Source organism: Syngnathus typhle, linkage group LG17, assembly GCF_033458585.1.
Source record: "Syngnathus typhle isolate RoL2023-S1 ecotype Sweden linkage group LG17, RoL_Styp_1.0, whole genome shotgun sequence".
NCBI lineage: Eukaryota > Metazoa > Chordata > Actinopteri > Syngnathiformes > Syngnathidae > Syngnathus > Syngnathus typhle.
In genome coordinates, this window is record NC_083754.1 from 9,686,028 (window position 1) to 9,705,301 (window position 19,274).

Genomic DNA, 19,274 nt, shown 5'->3' on the forward strand with positions numbered 1-19,274 from the left:
ACTCTCAAACAGCTTCATACTCCAGGCTGTTAGGATCCTGAACTCGCTCCCCCGTTCTGCGTAGCGTCCTGTACTTTTACTGTCTGAACTGTCTGAATGCACACTGGCTCTTATTATTTATTATTTGTTATTACTCTTATTTATTGTTTGTGCCTTTTTGTTTATGATGTGTTTTACTTTTGCGCTATGCTTGCTGGCTCCGTTATTTATTGTGTTATCTGTTTATTTATTATTTATTCATCACTCTTACTATTGATTGTTTGAATTTTTGCCGTCTTGTTTTTATATTGTGTCGCGTATATGTATGTCTATCGTGTTATGTGTCTCGTCACCGTGGGATAGAGAAAAACGTAATTTCGGTCTCTTTGTGTCTTGTGACATGTGGAGAGATTGACAATAAAGCTGACTTTGACTTTGTTTGCTAGCGGAAATGTCGAGGAAGGACTATGTTCCCGCCGTTCCGGCCCGCAGTTGATTTCTCTCCAATCCGTCATAAATGGCAGAGATGGGGAAATTGTTGGCAAGTTTGCTTTTCAAGACCATGCATTTATCCGCCGCCACAGCGGCCACTCCGGTGAGCCTCTCCGGCTGACTTTGAGTGAGGCGGACACACACCGCACACGGATGTGCGTGGGCGCTTAGGTTGAGGCTCCGGGGTTACAGCGGATGGTAATTGAGCGACTCCAAAGTTGGAGAAAGGTGAAGAAGCAAGGGCAGAAAGGTGAGTGAATTTTTACCTGAATCAGTCTTCTGACTGTATTTTTGACTCTGTCCGCGGATGATCAGGACAAAAACCAGCAGTAGGATGAAGATGAGGCCCACCAGCGCGATGACCACCAGGAACCACCACTCCTCGTAGAAGGGCGACACTTTGTGGGCTGGAAAACAATCAAGGTCCAACAAGGTTCACGAGATGAGCTGCCTGCCACTCGGGTCATGCGGCTTGCCTGAGACGGAGGGTGAGGGCAGGCTGGGCGAGCCATAGCCGTAGTCATTGACAGCGATGACACGGAAATCGTAGCTGACGCCTTCTCGTAGCAGGTCCAGGTTGAGTGTGTATGATGTGACTTCTTTTGGGATGTCTTTGATGAAGATGTCCCACAAACCTTCATCTTGAACACAACATCCATCATATTTGCTAATGGTCAAACACACGCATGTTGTTGGCTTTTCTAGGGCACAGGGCTTGCCAAGGAACTACGCTGCTGACCAATTAAATTATGGCAAAGCCATTCTTTGGAAGTCCCTTGTCTTACCAGACGGCCTCGATTCAATGACATATCGTGTGATGGGCGCGCGGCCTTGATCGCCACCGCTCCAGTGCATCGTGAGGGCGGAGCCGTAGCGGGTAAGAAAGGGTTCTCCCGGAGGGCCCGGTGCACCTTGGGGAGGAGGGGGGGGGGGGGTTTATTTGAGAACATGCTGGCAAGACCTTTTTGTTTTTTCTCAGAAAAGGCGGGATACCCTCTCCGGGCCCCGTGGTGATGTTGGCCTCCGCCTCGGGCCCGTAGGTGAGCGTTTTGGCGCGGATGCGGAAATTGTAGGTGACGGCGTCAGCCAGGTCCTTGATTTTCAGCCACAGGGGGCCGCCGCCTTTCACGTCCACTGTCACTATCTTACTGACACCTGGAGAGCAAGCAGAGGAGTCTGGAGAGGCTGCGTTCTGCTCAAACGTGCGCAAGTGATAAGCACCCTGTCCGGCGTGCAGCCCAGTCTCAGCTACAGTAGTTGGTCGTCTAAAGAAGATTATCGTCGCCAGCTATGGCTTCAGCGCTGCTCAGCTCAGCATTGCATCTCTGCCCCCAAATGAGTTTGCAATCATTCCTCACCATCAACCGGAGCGCATGGCTCGTAGACCAGGCGGTAGCCCTCCACAACGCCATTGGCCCGCTCGGGCTCGCCCCATGACACGTTGACTGAAGTGGTGGTCAGCTCGCCAAAGTGGATGAAGCTGGGAGGGCCGGGGGCTTGCAGAGGAGACAATCAAAACATGGTGAGCAAATATCAATATTCAACCAAGTGCACCCATGCACAAAACACGTTTTGGTCCATGAGCTTCAAGGAAACGTATGAGAAAAGTCCACGATATTGATCATTGAATCCAGGCGAAAAGTGCAAAAGTGACTTGGCTCTCTGGAGCGTGTGAGCCAGTCAGGCGTGAAAGGACACGAGCAGATCAATCCTGCCACGAGAGTCACCTGCTTGCTGAGTGCGCCCTCTAGTGGGCAGCGAACGGGGCCCATCGCCAGCCGCGTTGAAGGCGGCAACGCTGACCATGTAAGTGGTGTAGCCCGTCAAGTTCTTCAGCTTCACGCCCAGCTCAGGCACAAAGAGTGTGCGCAGGCGCTCGGTCTCGTTCTGCAGCGGAAACTCCCAAAAGTAAATCTGCCGCCCGTCAAAGAGAAGAGGCACAACAGGAATCGGCTGGAAAATTGCTCTTCAATTTCCTTGACAATTTCCAAAGCTTGGCATACAAAGAAACGCTAAATTTTAGCAAACCAAGCTCCAAATCACAGTTCCATTTCAAATGTTGGAAAAGATTTTGCTTCTTACAAACTTCGAGAAGTCTTCATAAGAAGAACCCTGACCTCAGAAGCCAGTGTGTGCCGTTCGCAACAAATGTTGCGAGCCAAGGAGGGAACCATGCAAGATGGCCAATTTGGAGCCGAGCGTGGAGCTGCTACCTTGTAACCTTGTAGGTCGCCATTCTGCGTATCCGCCAGTGGAGGGTCCCACGCCACATCCAGCTGGGTGGCAGCGGTGGACTGGACCACCACGTTCTGGGGCGACGCTGTTGGGACTACAACATTGCGCAGTCACAAATGTGCAAAGGGGAAAAAGCATGATGAGAGAAGACATACCTGCTTCGCCCACAAAGACCTCCTGCGGGGTGCTGCTCGGACCCTCCCCCACTGTGTTGTACACGCTCATTCGGATCTCGTACCGCTTGTGTTGACTCAGATCTATGAGAAGAGCCGAGATTAAAAAGGTTGAGGTAGACTGGCGATATGGGTTAAAAAAATCATTGGAAAATAATGACAGCGCAGATTGTGGAGATTAAAGTCCCGTACATGAATGAGAATCAACAACTGTATAGGCAATGAGATACAGTCGACAGCACGTAAATGGACGGAGGAGGGGGGAGGGGCGGGGATTTCAAACTTACGGTCAAGTTCGTACTGGGTGAGGGAGGATTGGCTCAAGTTCCTGATGCTGTAGGGAGCTGCGGGAAGAAGAAGAGAACAAATATACTTGACCTGCTTGCTCACAAGGTTGTCAAAATGTGGACTTCTTTCCAAAGGAACCACTATGGGCTATTTGGAGTCATTTCACCGCCTTTAGCCTCAGATGGATTCTCTCCAAAAGATGATCCTGTGGTGCGTTACCTCCCCGAATGGCGAAAACCTCCCCCCAAAAAACAACGGGTATGTCCAATGATCACGTTCAAGATTTGCAATTGGAATACCGACGATTGAAGCCAATTTCTCCCTTCGGATCGACGTCAGCAAGAACTTGTGTAAAAGAGCCATGTCAGCTGTGTTCAGAGTGAGTTTCTTCCTCCGTTTCTGCTCAGAAAACCTTCACGTAGCTCAAAGGTGTCATCACAAGTTTTGCATGACTTGATGTTCTTTTGTCCTTGTACCTTTGAAGGCTTGCTCACCGATGAGATGGGCCCAGCTGGGGGATGGGCTGTTGGCGGCGTGCAGCGTGAAGCTTTGCAGGCGCTCGTAGCGCAACTCTCTGTAGCGGAGCCGGAATCCCAGCAGGATGCCGTTGATGTGATCCTCAGAGGGAGACTACGGACACACAGCATCGCCATCACAATCCGAAATTAAGGGCTTAATTACGACTCGCACTACCTGCCAGCGGAGCAGCACGGATGTGGTGCTGTGCGGTGTTACGGACAGAATAGTCGGGGCTTTGTCTGGTGCTGCATGTGTAAACAAAAAGAAAAGAAATGCTTATCACTTTGGGGAACCCTGTTCTGCTTCTTTTGCATGTCATTTGAAATTCATTGGTGCCAGCCAGAACGGCAATCTTTCTCTTGGTGAGGACCACAACGGCAGCGGTCGATGCGGGCTCTCACCATCCTGCAGCGTGGTGACGGCCTCGCTCTCCTGACTGTACTCGCTGTCTCCAATGTCATTGGTGGCCTTGACGCGAAACTGGTACGACGTGAAGGGCTTCAACCTTTCAAGAAGAATTTCATTCAACTCAACTCTACTCGACTCGCATGCAGCAATTTGTCATTAGGAGCAATGCCAAGACAAAAAAGACCTCACACCATGACAGCTTCTTTGAATTTACCGTCCGCCAAATATGAGAACAAAAGACAACGAGGCACCTGTCCACTGAGTAGGCCTTGATCTGGTGGCTGACCGAGGTGGAGTGCATCGTCCAGTTGTTTCCCGGCAGCTCTCGATACTGCACCGTGTAGTAGCGCACTGGGGAAAGCCCGTCGCTGCCCGGCTCCCATGTCAGCAGCACTCGGCGAGCGCACACTTCCCGTTGCGGCGCCACGGGCCGGCCCGTGGGTTGGGGTCGGGCTGACCGGAACACCGGCGTGAGTGAATTGCGCTCTTCCTCTCTTTTGGAAGCTGCAGGAGCTCACCTCGTTTTTCCGTGGTGACCACCAAGGCCTCAGCGGTTTCGCCCCAGCCCTTCCGCGTTTGTGCGCTGAGGCCAAAGATGTACGCCGTTTCGGGCTTGAGGCCCGATGCCACGTACTGCCGCGCGCTCAAGCTCAGTACATTGACGGTGGTGTCGCTGCTCACCGACGAGTTGCCTCTGTATGTGATCTGATAGGCTGCAAGGACCAGCAGAAAGATCCTTGAATAAACATGACTTTGTTCCCTCATTCAACATCAACATCAAAGTCCAACTTCCATCCATCCATTTTCTGAACCGCTTAGTCCCCACGGGGGTCGCGGGCGTGCTGGAGCCTATCCCAGCCGTCATCGGGCAGTAGGCGGGGGACACCCTGAACCGGTTGCCAGCTAATCGCAGGGCACACAGAGACAAACAACCATTTGCACTCGCACTCATACCTAGGGACAATTTGGAGTCTTCAATCGGCCTACCAAGCATGTGTTTGGGATGTGGGAGGAAACCAGAGTGCCCAGAGAAAACCCACGCGGGCCCGGGGAGAACATGCAAACTCCACACAGGGAGGGCCGGAGGTGGAATCGAACCCGCATCCTCCTTGATCTTTGAAATTCTTTGATTCTACTTTATCATTTCTTATAGTTGCCTTGTGTATGAAATGGGCAACATAAAAAGCTGCCTTTCTTCCTGTGAAGATTGCAACTTTTTTTGTTGAAAAGAAATGTGACAAAATTCATTCAAGATGTTATTCTTGTAACACCATGACATTTTCCTCTTTGGCAGCTTTGTAATTCAGGCTGAGGAGACGTCCATCGTTCCTGGACAATATGAAACAGCACACCTTTCAAATAGAATGTAAAAAGGCGAGACCTTTGAGCTCACCCAGGATGATGCCATTGGGTTGGGAAGGGGGTTGCCAGATGAGCCTAACGGAGGTGGTTCTCACTTCGGGGAAGAGGATGCCGACTGGGGGGCCTGGCACTGCAATGCCACAAAGACTCATTGCGGTCATTATGGTCGGACATTCGCAACGAGCGGTCATGAAAACGATGGCCTTCTACGGATGCGCTCAGCAGACATCTTGATTGACATGGCTAACCACATAGTGCGTTTTCAAATGAGGGAGGGGAGCATTTTCAATGACCGTCATCAAGGGTCCTTTCCAAGATGGACGGCGCGCTGCTCCTCCCGTCTCCGATGCGGGTGAAGGCGAGCACCCGTATCTCGTAGAGCACATACTTGCTCAGCCCCGTCAGAAGAAAGCTATGGCTGCCATTGCCCTCCACCGTCCAGAAACTGGGAGCTGAGTCAGAGTCCTTCTCCTTGTAGAGAACCTGCCAGCGAACAGGAGATGCGCTTGGCCAAACACGTGCCAATTTTGGCTGGTCATAGGCCGGGTCAAAGCGGCAATATTAGCTGACCTTGTATCCGAGGATGGGTCCGTTGCGATCCGTCTCGGGGACCTGGCCCCAGCGCACCAAGATCCTGCTGGAGGTGGTGGCAAAGGCCGACACATTGGCGGGACCATTGGAAGGAACTAAAGCCAGAAAAGGGCAACTTTAGAAAGTCCAGTCCAAAACTTGGCGTGCACCACACCGCCCGCTCACTCTTCCTCACCGGACTCCCTGGTTCTCCCGTGGACCGGCGGGCTCCAGGGTCCCGACCCGATCCCATTGACGGCCTGAACCCGGACCTCGTACTCTGTCCACTCCTCCAGGTCCTCAATGGTGAACTCCCTCTCCAGCCGGTCGGCAATCATGTGCAAGAGGACACCTCCTTTGGCGCCAACTTTGGAGTACTGTACACGGTAGGCCACCAAATGGGGATTCCCGTTGTACTCCCACTTGGGAAGCGGCTAAGACGAGGAGCGTTTTCGGCATCATGGCGTACAGAATGTCAGCAAAAAGGATGAGCTGAGCGGTGGCAACTTACCAGCCAGCGGAGCCACAGACTGGTCTCGCTGGCCGTACGCAGGCTGATGTTGGCGGGGGAGACGTCCGGGAGGGCCTGCAAGGTCTGGATCTTTCGAGAAGGCTGGCTGGGGGGGCTGCTGCCCACAATGTTCACCTGCCGCATTCTGAACCTGCGTCCAGGACACCGTGTCATCAGGAGGCACAAGTGGAGGCAAAGCTTCCTGCAAGGTGCAAAAACGCAAAGCACAGCAGCTCTTTTCACCTGTAGAAGGTGTAAGGGTTAAGATCCAGCACCTCCATGGCACGGGCGTCCGGCTCATTCACCAGCTGTTGTACCATCAGCCACTCTTCATCATCACCAATGATGCCGATCTGCAATGCGTGTGGACAAACTTGTTAATGTTGGCAGTTTTCTGTCCATGTGACATCAGCACCGTGCGGGACGGGACAGTGCGGGTCGGAGCGGCCTACCTGAGCTTCCACCTGCCAGCAGGAAATAGATGTCTTGCCGTCGTAGCCCGGCGTGAACTGCAGGCTGACGGAGCGAGCGCCCATGTTGGAGACGGCCAAGTTGGTCGGAGGGCCGGGCAGCTCTGCAGCGGCAAACGACACGGGGGACAGCAGAGGAGGCGGGGAAAAACAAAACACAACTTATCAAGGCTACTGCCTTGAACTGTTCCCGTTTTTGTCTCGGTTCACCTCCATTTAGAAAGTGTCTTAAAGGGGACAGACTTTCTGGCAAGAATAGTCACATAATAAACTTCTCTCATCTGCCCCTTGTTGTCATGGAAACAAAGGCCAGAATTGCCATCTGGCCAACAGTAAACGAGGGTGGGCTTGGAAGGAAGCATGGCATGTGTTCGGTGCGTGCGCTGACCTGGCGGGACACCCGAGGAGATGGTGGAGGCGGACGGCTGGCCTTGTCCCTTGGCAGTCATGGCCGCCACCTGGATGGTGTAGGTGGTGAGTGCGGTCAGGCCCGTGACCTTGTACTCCTGAGTCAGGTTGGGCAGGTAGTGGGTCACACGCGTGTTGGTCCTGTTGAACTCCTCCCACGAGATGCGGTAGCCTCCAAAAACAAACACACCTCGTCTCAGGAATTCAGAGAGCGCTAGAGCGCTTGTCTTCCAACCCGGAAATCGGGGCCCAGTAAGACCGCATGAAAGCTTCCTTGAGTGAGACACTAAGCCCCCGGTTTGTTGCACCTCACGGCGTGTCATCGAGGGAGCGCAGTGAAGTGCTTTGAGTACCAATGGGCTAGACCAGTGGTTCTTAACCTGGGTTCGGTCGAACCCTGGAGGTTCGGTGAGTCGGTTTCAGGGGTTCGGCAGAGCCTCCACTGCAGAGGTCCGAACACACCTGATTTATTCCGTTTTTTTCCATGAATAATACGCCCCCATGTATAATACGCACCCTAAAAATGGCATGTCGATGCTGGAAAAAAGCCTGTACCCATGTATAATACGCACCCAAATTTTGACTCCTACTTAAGTCCGTAAACGTAAAATTATTTCAGAAAAAATATCATCTGTCAGGGTTTTCCAAAACTATCTTGATCATATGATTATGTTGGAATGTATGTAACCAGTAATAAATAACCTTGGTAGATTAGTTTTATGCTTATGTTGGTGTGTAACCAGTAATAAATAACCTAGCTTGTTCCATCCTACACAATGTCGTAAAACATCCCCTGCTCTGCTAATCTAGAGGTCAAGGGCTTTTTAACTTGTCTATTCAGTCTACTGTCACCCCCACCCTTTTTCTCTTAATAAAGATGCTCTTGTGGGAAGCGAGAGTCAGACGTCATTCGATCATTGCTGTACGCACAGTGACGAATGGACTCTCCGCCTGCAGGTGCTCAAAAAGACTTAACTGTCTCCCATGTGGTTCTTGCAAAATAAGTTAGAGTGAGCACCACCCTAACATCATCTTTGGGAACAACCGGATGTTATTCTGCCGGTCAGTATCACTGCGCATGCAGTAGCAAACTCGATAGCGAAGAAATATGTGAGACTCTCAACGGGATCACCAATATTTGAGTGATGTTCCAGTTATTTATCACAATTATTTATTATTATAATAATAATATATATATAATATATATAATATATATAATATATATAATAATTATTTATTTATTATTCACAATTGTCATGGTGATCTTTCTGGTGATTTCTTAACTAGGCTGGATGTATTTTTTTTTGTTGGCGTTGATTTCTCCGACTGTCCAGAAAGGCACCACCGCGATCAGTTGGGTTAAAATGAAAAGAGAGGAAAGTGACGTGCGGACATGTGAAAAAGGCGGCTCTGTATGGAAGTTAGAGGAGAAGTTGAAGAGGAATAAAAACACCCTTGGAAACCAAAACTTGTTTCGGATTTGTGTAGGGTACATTGTGACAGCAAACGAGCAGGTGATCGAGCAAGCGTCTGATACGAGAGCATTGTGTTCGTATGGAGCGTGTTTGAAGTGAACAGCAGAGAAGAAAGGAACAAGGCAAAGTGTTGAGAAATAAAATATTACCTGTAATACGCATTTTGTTATTTGCTGATTGAAACTGCTAATTAAACTGTGAATTGAAACTAATAGGAAGAAAACTGAACTCTCGCTCTTTATATAGCTCACGTGTCTTGCGCATCCGTTCTGCGCACACTGTAATGGCGGCCTCCATATGATATATGGGGTCTGCGATGGATATTAAAAAACAAACAATATTTGACAATAACACACCATCAAGGATTGCATCATCGCATCAAACGATGTGTCGGCAATTATGAATTTTACTGACTAAGTGTGTTGGGCAGGATGGCTGAATGCGATGCGCGATTGACAACAAACAAGAAGAAAGGTGATTTCAAGTTTTATTTCGAGGGAGATTTTCTTCAAAAATTGTTGTACCCATGTATAATGCGCACCCCAGATTTTAGGACAATAAATTACCGTTTTTTTTCATGTATATTGTGCGCAAAATTTAACTACCGTATTTTGCGCCCTATTAGGCGCACCGGGGTATAAGGCGCACCTTCAATGAACGGCCCATTTTAAAACTTTGTCCATATATAAGGCGCACCGGACTATAAGGCGCATAAAATAGAAGCTTTACTGCAACAAACTGAGGTTGACTAGGGTTGCGGTATGCACCCACTAGCCAATAACCAACGAGCCCTCTGTAAACAATTGCGTTTCTCAAACGATCTCCTATAAAATGATTGGAACTGACTAAAGTTCGATCTAACGCATTGGTACTACTTACCTATGTTTCCCTTCCATATCGCTCCGTAGATTTACTCGAAACATTCACAGAGCAGCCTATTTTGACATGAAATAGCCTCGCGCGTATAGCAGCTATCATTATAGCATTAGCCATCCGCAATTTCCTATGAGCCTCAGCTCGCAATCTCCCATGAGCCTCAGCAAAGTGTAAACAATCGGGTTTCTCAAACGATCTCCTATAAAATGATCAGAACTGACTAAAGTTCGATCTAACGCATTGGTACTACTTACCTATGTTTCCCTTCCATATCGATCCGTAGATTTACTCGAAACATGAACAGAGCAGCCTATTTTGACATGAAATAGCCTCGCGCGTATAGCAGCTATCGTCATAGCATTAGCCATCCACAATTTCCTATGAGCCTCAGCTCGCAATCTCCCATGAGCCTCAGCAAAGTGTAAACAATCGCGTTTCTCAAACGATCTCCTATAAAATGATCAGAACTGACTAAAGTTCGATCTAACGCATTGGTACTACTTACCTTTGTTTCCCTTCCATATCGATCCGTAGATTTACTCGAAACATAAACAGAGCAGCCTATTTTGACATGAAATAGCCTCGCGCGTATAGCAGCTATCGTTATAGCATTAGCCATCCGCAATTTCCCGTGAGCCTCAGCTCGCAATCTCCCATGAGCCTCAGCAGAGTGTAAACAATCGCGTTTCTCAAACGATCTCCTATAAAATGATCAGAACTGACTAAAGTTTGATATAATGCATTGGTACTACTTACCTATGTTTCCCTTCCATATCGATCCGTAGATTTACTCGAAACATTAACGGAGCAGCCTAATTTGAAATGAAATAGCCTCGCGGGTACAACAGCTATTCGGTGACGCCCCCTGACTACAGTTACCGTAATGTTGGGAAGCGAACCTTGTAATTTACTAGTCGTACTAAAACGTACTAAAACATTTTGGCAGAGCACTGTGTACAACCAGTATGGATCAACAAATTCATCAATTGATCCATATATAAGGCGCACCGGACTATAAGGCGCAGTGTCAACTTTTGGTAAAAATTTAGGTTTTTAGGTGCGCCTTATAAAGCGGAAAATACGGTACTTTATTTGATTTTTTCTCTCTATTTTTCATGTTTTGAATATGTTCAAGATAAAGATATCAAAGCATGTGAAGTGATCAACTATACTAAAAATAGCATGTGAAGTGGTCAACTATACTTGTAAGTAAGTGATGTGTCAATGATCAAGTAAACATTTATGAAAAAAAACATATATAAGTCGCTCCTGAGTATAAGTCGCCCCCCCACCCAAACTATGAAAAAAAAACGCGACTTATAGTCCAAAAATTACGGTATGTCATTTGTTGTGAATTCATGCATTCTGTTGGTTTTATTCTTTGAACAAGGTGATGTTTATGCACGGCTCATTTTGTGCACCAGTAAAAACATCTCTCTCTTGAAAAAAAAAAAGAATTCACTAAAAAGGGGTTCGGTGAATGCGCATATGAAACTGGTGGGGTTCGGTACCTCCAACAAGGTTAAGAACCACTGGGCTAGACAAATGGAAGCCCATTTACTCTTATTTAAAAAAAATAATAATAAAAAATAAAAAATACTCAATCACCTGTGAGAAGGCCGTTTTTCTCCCGAGGTTCCTTCCAGCTGACTTTGAGGGAGGTATCCAAGATGTCAGTGAAGCTGAGGTGTCCCACAGCACCGGGGGCTGGCGAACATTCAGAAGAGCGATGCCAAAATGACCTGTCAAGTCAGGACGCAAGCGAGCGGGCACCCTTACTGTCCTCGTGGGTGCGTAGCTTCTGAGGCGGGCTGCGCGGGCCGTCCCCCGGCGTGGTGAAGCACAGCACAGACGTGTAGTATTCTGTGAACTTCTTCAGGCCCGAGATATAGCCCACGTGGATGCTGTCTTGGAAGTTAGGGCGCGCCGTCACCACGGTCATCTCGCCGGCCCGCCCAGGTTCCCATGCCAACAGCTGGGGGAAGGGGACGGAGAAGTTTTGAGGTGATAAACCTAGCATCACCAACTCTGGTCATGATCCCTTAGTGCAGTGGTCACCAAACTACGGCCGTTTAATCCGGCCCGCCAACCCTGAACAAATTGTATTATTAAACTTTTTTTTTGGTCATTTTGCCTGCAATGACTGCGTTTCCCCAGTAGATGGGGAAGCGCTCGCCTGCGCATTTACTACCGGAAGCCGTGTCAGAAAGCTCGGTGCACACTCACAAGTGCGTGTACGTACGGACAGGGCGCACTCGCGCTCTATTTGTATCAGTCCCGAATTTAGAGCGTGGGCTGTGACGACAGCATTCTTATAATTCGCGCGCTGAGCTTTCAGATGCAGTTTTGCGTTAAAGCCACCCACAAACCTTCCCCTGGAATCCTTCCATTATAATGAGTCGCCCAAGGAAAAGCAAGGTGGACACAGTGCCGAGCGTTTAAAAGAGAGTGGCCAATTTGGCTCGACGTACGCGACGTGACGTTCAGCCACATGAACGTCAACATCAACCCGTCACAGATCGAGGTAAACGGACCAACACCTCGGATCGCGCCCAAGAATTGCCACAACAAATTTTACTCCAGAATATGACGCACTAGCAAACTTTAACAAAAAAGACAGCGGTGTCTACAAGCCTACTGGAACCTACAAAAGGATTATAAGGAAGGAACACAAGAACTTTAAGAGACTGCTCATATGTGTCAGAGAGATTCTGCTCTGACAACTGAGCTGAACTTTTATCTGTTAAGATTGTGCATGGCACAACAGAAAGTTAATGTTCCATGGCTTTTTTTTTCTATGAAGAACCCAGAGAGAGTTATTTAGTTATTATTTTTTTCCTGTTTTTTCTGTGAAGAACTCAGAGAGGGTTATTTAGTTATTAATTATTTCATTAATAGTGTTATTATTTGTTTCCTGACTTTTTTTCTGTAAAGAACCTGGAAAGGGTTATTAAATAACCGTTATTTGGTTATGTGTGGCTTTCTGGAAAACAATAAATTTTTTAAGCTCCCCTACGATCATCACACTTTTTCTATTACAAACTGACGCCGGCACCCCATCAGAGAAGGGAAAAGTTATGTGGCCCTCACAGGAAAAAGTTTGGGGACCGCTGCCTTAGTGGCTTGCGCCCTAGCTCACCTTGTAACCCTGGTTGATTCCGTTGACAAACTGCGGGCTAGGGGCCCTCCAGGCTAATCGCATGGCGGTGGAGTTGACTGGCTCAGCTCGCACATTTCCCGGCGGCACGGTGGGCACTGAACGGGACCAAAAAAGATGAGGAGGAGACGGAGAAAGCCCATCGTTGACACAATCAGGCCATCGGTGTGCGAGCTGTTGCCTCAGGCGCCTTTCCTGCAAACCCTGTGACACGTCCCTCCTGACGCAAGGCCGCAAAGAAGGTGCTGGCAAAGTCGAGTCACGAATGAAGCCGCTCGGTGCCATCTCCAACCCGGATAAACGTGCATCGCTACTGCATGTTTGATGGCGACAAATGAACCAGAGACCTGCTCCAAAATGTGTCCGTTGCCTTTGGTCGACAGACAACCCACCGGGATGACGAAATGAAAAGTTCGACTTGGCAAGGCAAAGAAGGAGGAAATGGGATGTTGACCTTTTTTGTACTTTTGAGGAATCAAACGATTGGCTTTTGTTCAACAACTGTGGCATAAGAGTGCCACATCAGCGACACCATCCACTTTCATTTGACTCTGAGCGGATTTAGCAGCATCGGCTCCAAAAGCAAAGGTATATGTGCAAACGGGACGGACGGTGTTCCAACTGCGGACGTGGTACTCACCTCCTTGCAGTGTCCATTCGGTCACCTTGTGGCTGTAGGCGCCCCTGCCCGCCCCGTTGTAGGCCGCCACCTCTATCTCGTAGTTGGTCCAGATGATGAGGTCCTCTAGCAGCAGGCTGCTTTGCTCCGGGCTGGTAATGTTCTTTATCTGACAGTCCACGGGAAGCCCAGACAGACAGTATCTGGCCAGGCGGGATCGGGGGCGGGGCAGAGATTGTGAACCAGCCGTCGCAAAAATTGTGCTAAGCGCTAGCTAGCTTTGCTAGCAAGCTATGCTCGCAAGCAGCTGTTTTGTAGATTGTCAACATTTCTTTCCAAAAGTGTCCAAATACTTGTTTCAAGCCGTTTATTGCCATTTAAGTGTTGCCATGCTAGCTCGCTGCTAACACAAGCTAAATTAGCGAGCATGTCGTCATAACTGTGACTCACTAAGCCGCTTGCATTTCAACAAAAGCGGGGTAAGACCATTTGCGATCAGATTCTTTTGACTTGCATAAGTCAAGACGGCGGTGTCATCAAAAGACGATGACAAAGGCACAAGGGGGCTCGGTGACAGGTGGTGACACGAGCATCGACAGGCAAAGGCAAGCCGGCTCCTACCTAATTACGTAGCCCTGGAGCGGTCCGTTCTGGTGGCTCTCGAGGGGCGGCTGCCACTGGATCATGATGGACTGATTGGTACGGCCGCTGGCCATCACCGTCTGCGGGGGCGCGCTGGGGGGCTCCTCTGGAAGGGTGAGGCTGGAGAGAAGCTGCTCAGCTTCGCCCCAATAGCGCTGCCCCATTCCTTCACCTTGGCCAAAACTTACCGCTCGCTCTCTTTGCTGAACTGCCCTCGGCCGACGTCGTTGACTGCGCACAGGCGGAATTGGTAAGAGCGCGCCGGGATGAGGCCGCCCACCACCACCCCGGTTGACTCCGGCTCCTTGTCGGCGATAAGCACCGTCCATGGAGCGTCTGACCAAAAAAAAAAGTGAAAAGTCCTCAAATCACATTGCAACTGTGCTGACATGGCAGACCTTTTTAAATGCCCAAACTAAGTTTGGCTCTTCTAGTAGGCTGGATTTTTAGAGAACCGAATGACGGCTGTAACAACATTTGAGTCTCGCCTATATAAACTCACCAATGCACTTTGCCCCAACGGTGCTTATGGCTAAGTGACACGTTCAAAAAAGTAGATGAATTGCGACATCCTTGCGTGATTTATCTTGCTGTCAGTCACTTTGCCTCACGCATAAGCCAGCCAGTGGCCAAGCCAAAAAGCACATCCACTCACTGTTCTCTGACACTTCCACGACGTAGCAGAGGAGTGGGCTGTTGCCGTCAAAGGCCTGCGCCCACGTTAGGTTGATGGTGCGCTTCTCCGTCTGGCTCAGCACCGCCACGGGGTTTTCGGGCGCGTGAGGTAGTTGCCTGAATCCGTGACAAGACAGGCACACATGAAATTAGTGCGCTGGCCGGCTTGACTGGTGGCCGAGAGGCGTTTGGTGAATTCCAAAAGAGGGACTGGAGCTAAGCAACAACAACTTCAATGAATTCAATAGACAGTGAGTGTGAAGTAGCAAAAAAGACCGCCCAACCCCTCTTTAAGAAGCGATTGATTCTTTTTGTATGAATTGATCTCAGTCAAAGCGTTTTGGAAAACACATCAGCGGGCGGGCGGACAGGCTGCTGGGGACGGATGAACATCTGTGGCACACCTGACTCTGAGGTGGGCGCTGCGGGAGTCGTTGCCACCCACGGAGGTGACGCGGCATGTGTAGGTCCCAATGTCGCCGGACCAGGTCTGGGAAATGTGGAGGGTGCCCTCGCTGTCCAGTCGCAGGCGGGGCGACACCGTCACGTCCAGCGGAGAGCTGCTTTTCTCCCAGGCGTAGCTCGAGCAAAAAAAGTGGCAGAATTTTGAACGGAAGACATCTTTGCTCTGCTGCCACATGTAGCCGCGGCCCGGCCCAGCATGGGCCGGCCCAGCCTGGAGCCGTCGGTGACCGAGTGGTTCGTCAGAGAGCAAAAGTGTTTTGGTCGAAATCCATTATTGTCAGCTGAAACCAATGCTGTCTGGCGGCCCAGCGCCTTGATCAATTTCCACTGTCAAATGGGCATGCACATGCAGTCACGTGCACGCGCACACACACACACACACACACACACACACACACACACCTTCGTTTGTGTGCGAGTGTGTGTGTGCATGACTCCGTGAGCATGTATGTGCAGGGCTCCCGCACACGAGCTAGGGAGATGCAGTAATTAATTGCAACTGTTGGGGCTAATCTCCTTGGCACTGACACACAATCAATGCCACTGGGCCCAGTGCCGACGCACACGCTCATCGCTCTAACTACACATGGCATCATTGGCTGTGACAGTTGGAGAGGAGATTGAGCGCCCATTTGGCAAACTGATTAAATGCAGCTGCGATAAGCCGTGCTTGTTTTCCACACAAACTTTATTCTGGGCTACCTGATGCTGACGCGGGGGTCGTGGGTGACGCCGCAGGCCATGAGCGCCTTGGTCCCCTTAATGACGCTCTGCTCTTGCGGCGGCTTGCTGATGCGGGTGCGGACTACATACACACACACACAAACACACACACGCACAGAGGGAAAAAGAGCGGAGAGGTCACTTCGCCTTTGATCGGATTGCACTGCGATGCAGTCTCATTGAACGCCTGCCTCGGAGCCTGTTTGACGTTTCTTCCTTTTCAAAGACATTCCAAGTCGAAGCCAATGAGTCAAATGAAGCAAACGCCAAAAGTCCACACTTTTAGCAACGTCTGTTTTTGGCATCACAACTAAATTATGTTCTGTGATGGCTGGCAAGAAGGAGCGGTGGATGAAAAAGTTACCGTTTTTTTCCGTGTATAGTGCGCCCCCATGTATAGTACGCACCCCTAAAAATGGCATGCTGATGCTGGAAAAAAGCTTGTACCCATGTATAATACGCACCCAATTTTTATGAATTTTTTAAAAAAAAAAATTAATTTTTTTTTTTTTTTTTTTTTAAGTCCCAATGATCGTCACACACGCAGGGAGGCAATGGGTCCCATTTTTATAGTCTTTGGTATGGTCTTAACTAGGCTGGATGTAATTTTTTTTGTTGGCGTTGATTTCTCCGACTGCCCATAAACGCACCACCGCGCTCCGTGCGCATGGAGCGTGTTTGAAGTGAACAGCAGAGAAGAAAGGAACAAGGCAAAGTGTTGTGAAATAAAATATTACCTGTAATACGGATTTAGGTAGAGAACTGAACTCTCGCTCTTTATATAGCTGACGTGTCTTGCTCATCCGTTCTGCGCATCTGTAATGGCGGCCTCCGTATGATATCCGGTTTGCGTGTGTGCGAGAGCGAGAGAGAGCGAGAGAGAGAGCGCGCGAGAGAACCGTAACCGCTCAACCGTAGCGCGCCGCCGACCGCCCAACTGCACCGGGCTGGTCGATTATTGTGACAGAGCCGTCGCTGAAATTTAGAAGATATTTTTAAAGTCCTGATGTACTTTCTAAAATTTAAGTGGACCTCAGTGCGCACTGCGCAGGGAGCTTAATTTGGTGCGGTCGCGCAACCGCAGCGCGCCGGGCGCTCACTGTCGCATTGCTTAAAGAGCGCCTTTGTGTTTTAGGATGAACAGCAGAGACCAAAGGAACAAGGCAGTGTTGTGAAATAAAATATTACCTGTAATACGCATTTTGTTATTTGCTGATTGAAACTGCTAATTAAACTGTGAATTGAAACTAATAGGAAGAAAACAACTCTCGCTCTTTATATAGCTGACGTGTCTTGCGCATCCGTTCTGTGCATTTTATTTCACAACACTTTGCCTTTCTTCTCTGCTGTTCACTTCAAACACGCTCCATGCGACCGCAATGCTCTCGTATCAGACGCTTGCTCGGTCACCTGCTCGTTTGCTGTCCCGTGCGCGCACGAAGCGCGGTGGTGCGTTTACGGGCAGTCTGAGAAATCAACGCCAACAAAAAAAATTACATCCAGCCTAGTTAAGACCATACCAAAGACTATAAAAATGGGACCCATTGCCTCCCTGCGTGTGTGACGATCATTGGGACTTTAAAAAAAAAAAAAAAAAAAAAAAAAAAAAAAATTAATTTTTTTTTTTTTTTTTTGTACCCATGTATAATGCGCACCCCAGATTTTAGGACAATAAATTAGTTAAATTTTGCGCACTATACACGGAAAAGAACGGTAGCTTCTGTCGCGCCAGCCAACGTCCAGTGTGGTGACAGTTTATTGAAGGAGCATGGCTCCGAGATCCAGACGACTACATTGGCTTCTGGCTAGCCCATGATGGAATGAGCGATGAGTTTCCCGCTCACCCCACACCAGCAGGTCGGCGGAGGCTTCGTCGATGCCTCTGGAGTTGCTGGCCATGCAGGTGTAGGTCCCCGCGTCAAACAGGTGGGCCGGACTGATGAGCAGGCTGCCCGACTCCAGCAGGGCGAACCTGGGCAGCTGCACTGAGCCACTGGCCAGCACGCGCTCGCCTGGGAAACGCAGCGCAGCACAGCGCTGACGAGCGGCCCACTTTTTCACCTCGTGAGTCGCCAATTGTTCCATGTTGGGCTTATTCATGCGAGGCCGTTTTGCAACTTGCGGGCCATTTCAATTCATTTGGACAAAAAGTGACTTGACATCCAGCGTGTAAATGTGCACGAGCGGGATGCGCACCTTTCTGCCAGGTGATGGCCGGCCGCGGCGCTCCGGACGTCAGGCAGTGCAGGATGACTGACATGCCGTCAATCACGGCGCTGTCAGCCGGGCCGGCTGTGATGTTGGGAGCGATGCCTGACGTGAAGCACACACAATAAAATGAGAAAGAGTTGATGAGAATGCAGATGTCAGCTTTAATAGACTTCACAATGACACAAAGGCACCAGCGTCCGTCATGTTTCCGTCGCTCCGAGAAAACCATCCAGAGCACCTCTATGGCAGTGGTACACCTCCGTGTCCATCTTCGAGTAGCTTGATGGTAACATTGATGCTCTTGTGACAGCACGCATCTTGCGTTTAATGTTTGAAAGAAGCGTTTAATGTTTTGGGGACATGACTTGATTGCAATTAAAGACCGACAAATTCAGGGCTACGCAGATCCTGCTCATAAGCCCCGACACCCAAAAAAAAGAAAAACGAATACTGACTGGTGACAGCGAGATAGGTGTTGGTCTGGATCTCGCCGGCCAGATTGCGGGCGAAGCACTGGAACATTCCGGTGTCGTCGGGCAGAAGGCCGTTGATCTGCAGACTGCCTCCCGCCAGGATTTTGTACCTGGGGGTCTTCAAGGGGCTGATGGCTGCCGCGTCCTTGTACCACATGATGTCCGGCTGAGGCGTCCCTGCACCCACACGCACACGCCAACTCGCTTTTCCCGCTTATTGGACTTGACAGCTCGATGAGCCTCGAAAAGACCAGACCTCGAGCCTGACAGGGGATGTCCACCACCTTCTCCATCTCTGCAGCAATGCGGCTCGGCGGCTCTTTCACAAACAAAGGATATTCTGGTAGAGGGAGGAAATCAAATGAGCAAATGTTGAGCCATCCACACAAAGGTCCATTAGCCACATGCTAAAATATCAGGTAACGGCCCGCACAGAAGCAAAAGGAAGTCTAAAGATTCTTCTATTTGAACATGCGCAGTCGCGATACATCCAGACGGCGCATACAACACTGCTCACGGGCATATCTTCTTTATCCTCTGTGG

At 49.5% G+C, this 19,274-nt stretch overlaps 1 protein-coding gene across 2 annotated transcripts in view; it reads right to left on the reverse strand.

The window, feature by feature from the left end:
• LOC133170860 (protein sidekick-2-like) overlaps positions 1 to 19,274 on the reverse strand; it is a 52,632-nt gene that overhangs the window by 3,507 nt on the left and 29,851 nt on the right. For both annotated transcript variants that reach the window (XM_061304042.1, XM_061304041.1), the window contains 35 exons: positions 18,988 to 19,071; positions 18,714 to 18,908; positions 18,244 to 18,360; positions 17,892 to 18,059; positions 16,027 to 16,129; positions 15,264 to 15,440; positions 14,840 to 14,976; positions 14,373 to 14,520; positions 14,164 to 14,304; positions 13,564 to 13,745; positions 12,906 to 13,021; positions 11,546 to 11,741; positions 11,375 to 11,473; positions 7,396 to 7,587; positions 6,990 to 7,111; positions 6,781 to 6,890; positions 6,538 to 6,688; positions 6,223 to 6,460; positions 6,027 to 6,142; positions 5,750 to 5,939; positions 5,488 to 5,586; positions 4,613 to 4,807; positions 4,346 to 4,547; positions 4,088 to 4,191; positions 3,861 to 3,931; positions 3,662 to 3,797; positions 3,167 to 3,223; positions 2,862 to 2,963; positions 2,685 to 2,800; positions 2,199 to 2,385; positions 1,830 to 1,967; positions 1,465 to 1,626; positions 1,257 to 1,382; positions 948 to 1,112; positions 738 to 878 (listed from right to left, as the gene is read on the reverse strand). In XM_061304042.1, the coding sequence (XP_061160026.1) occupies positions 738 to 878; positions 948 to 1,112; positions 1,257 to 1,382; positions 1,465 to 1,626; positions 1,830 to 1,967; positions 2,199 to 2,385; positions 2,685 to 2,800; positions 2,862 to 2,963; positions 3,167 to 3,223; positions 3,662 to 3,797; positions 3,861 to 3,931; positions 4,088 to 4,191; positions 4,346 to 4,547; positions 4,613 to 4,807; positions 5,488 to 5,586; positions 5,750 to 5,939; positions 6,027 to 6,142; positions 6,223 to 6,460; positions 6,538 to 6,688; positions 6,781 to 6,890; positions 6,990 to 7,111; positions 7,396 to 7,587; positions 11,375 to 11,473; positions 11,546 to 11,741; positions 12,906 to 13,021; positions 13,564 to 13,745; positions 14,164 to 14,304; positions 14,373 to 14,520; positions 14,840 to 14,976; positions 15,264 to 15,440; positions 16,027 to 16,129; positions 17,892 to 18,059; positions 18,244 to 18,360; positions 18,714 to 18,908; positions 18,988 to 19,071 (4,983 nt within the window). The remainder of the gene's footprint in view (positions 1 to 737; positions 879 to 947; positions 1,113 to 1,256; positions 1,383 to 1,464; positions 1,627 to 1,829; positions 1,968 to 2,198; positions 2,386 to 2,684; positions 2,801 to 2,861; positions 2,964 to 3,166; positions 3,224 to 3,661; positions 3,798 to 3,860; positions 3,932 to 4,087; positions 4,192 to 4,345; positions 4,548 to 4,612; positions 4,808 to 5,487; positions 5,587 to 5,749; positions 5,940 to 6,026; positions 6,143 to 6,222; positions 6,461 to 6,537; positions 6,689 to 6,780; positions 6,891 to 6,989; positions 7,112 to 7,395; positions 7,588 to 11,374; positions 11,474 to 11,545; positions 11,742 to 12,905; positions 13,022 to 13,563; positions 13,746 to 14,163; positions 14,305 to 14,372; positions 14,521 to 14,839; positions 14,977 to 15,263; positions 15,441 to 16,026; positions 16,130 to 17,891; positions 18,060 to 18,243; positions 18,361 to 18,713; positions 18,909 to 18,987; positions 19,072 to 19,274) is intronic.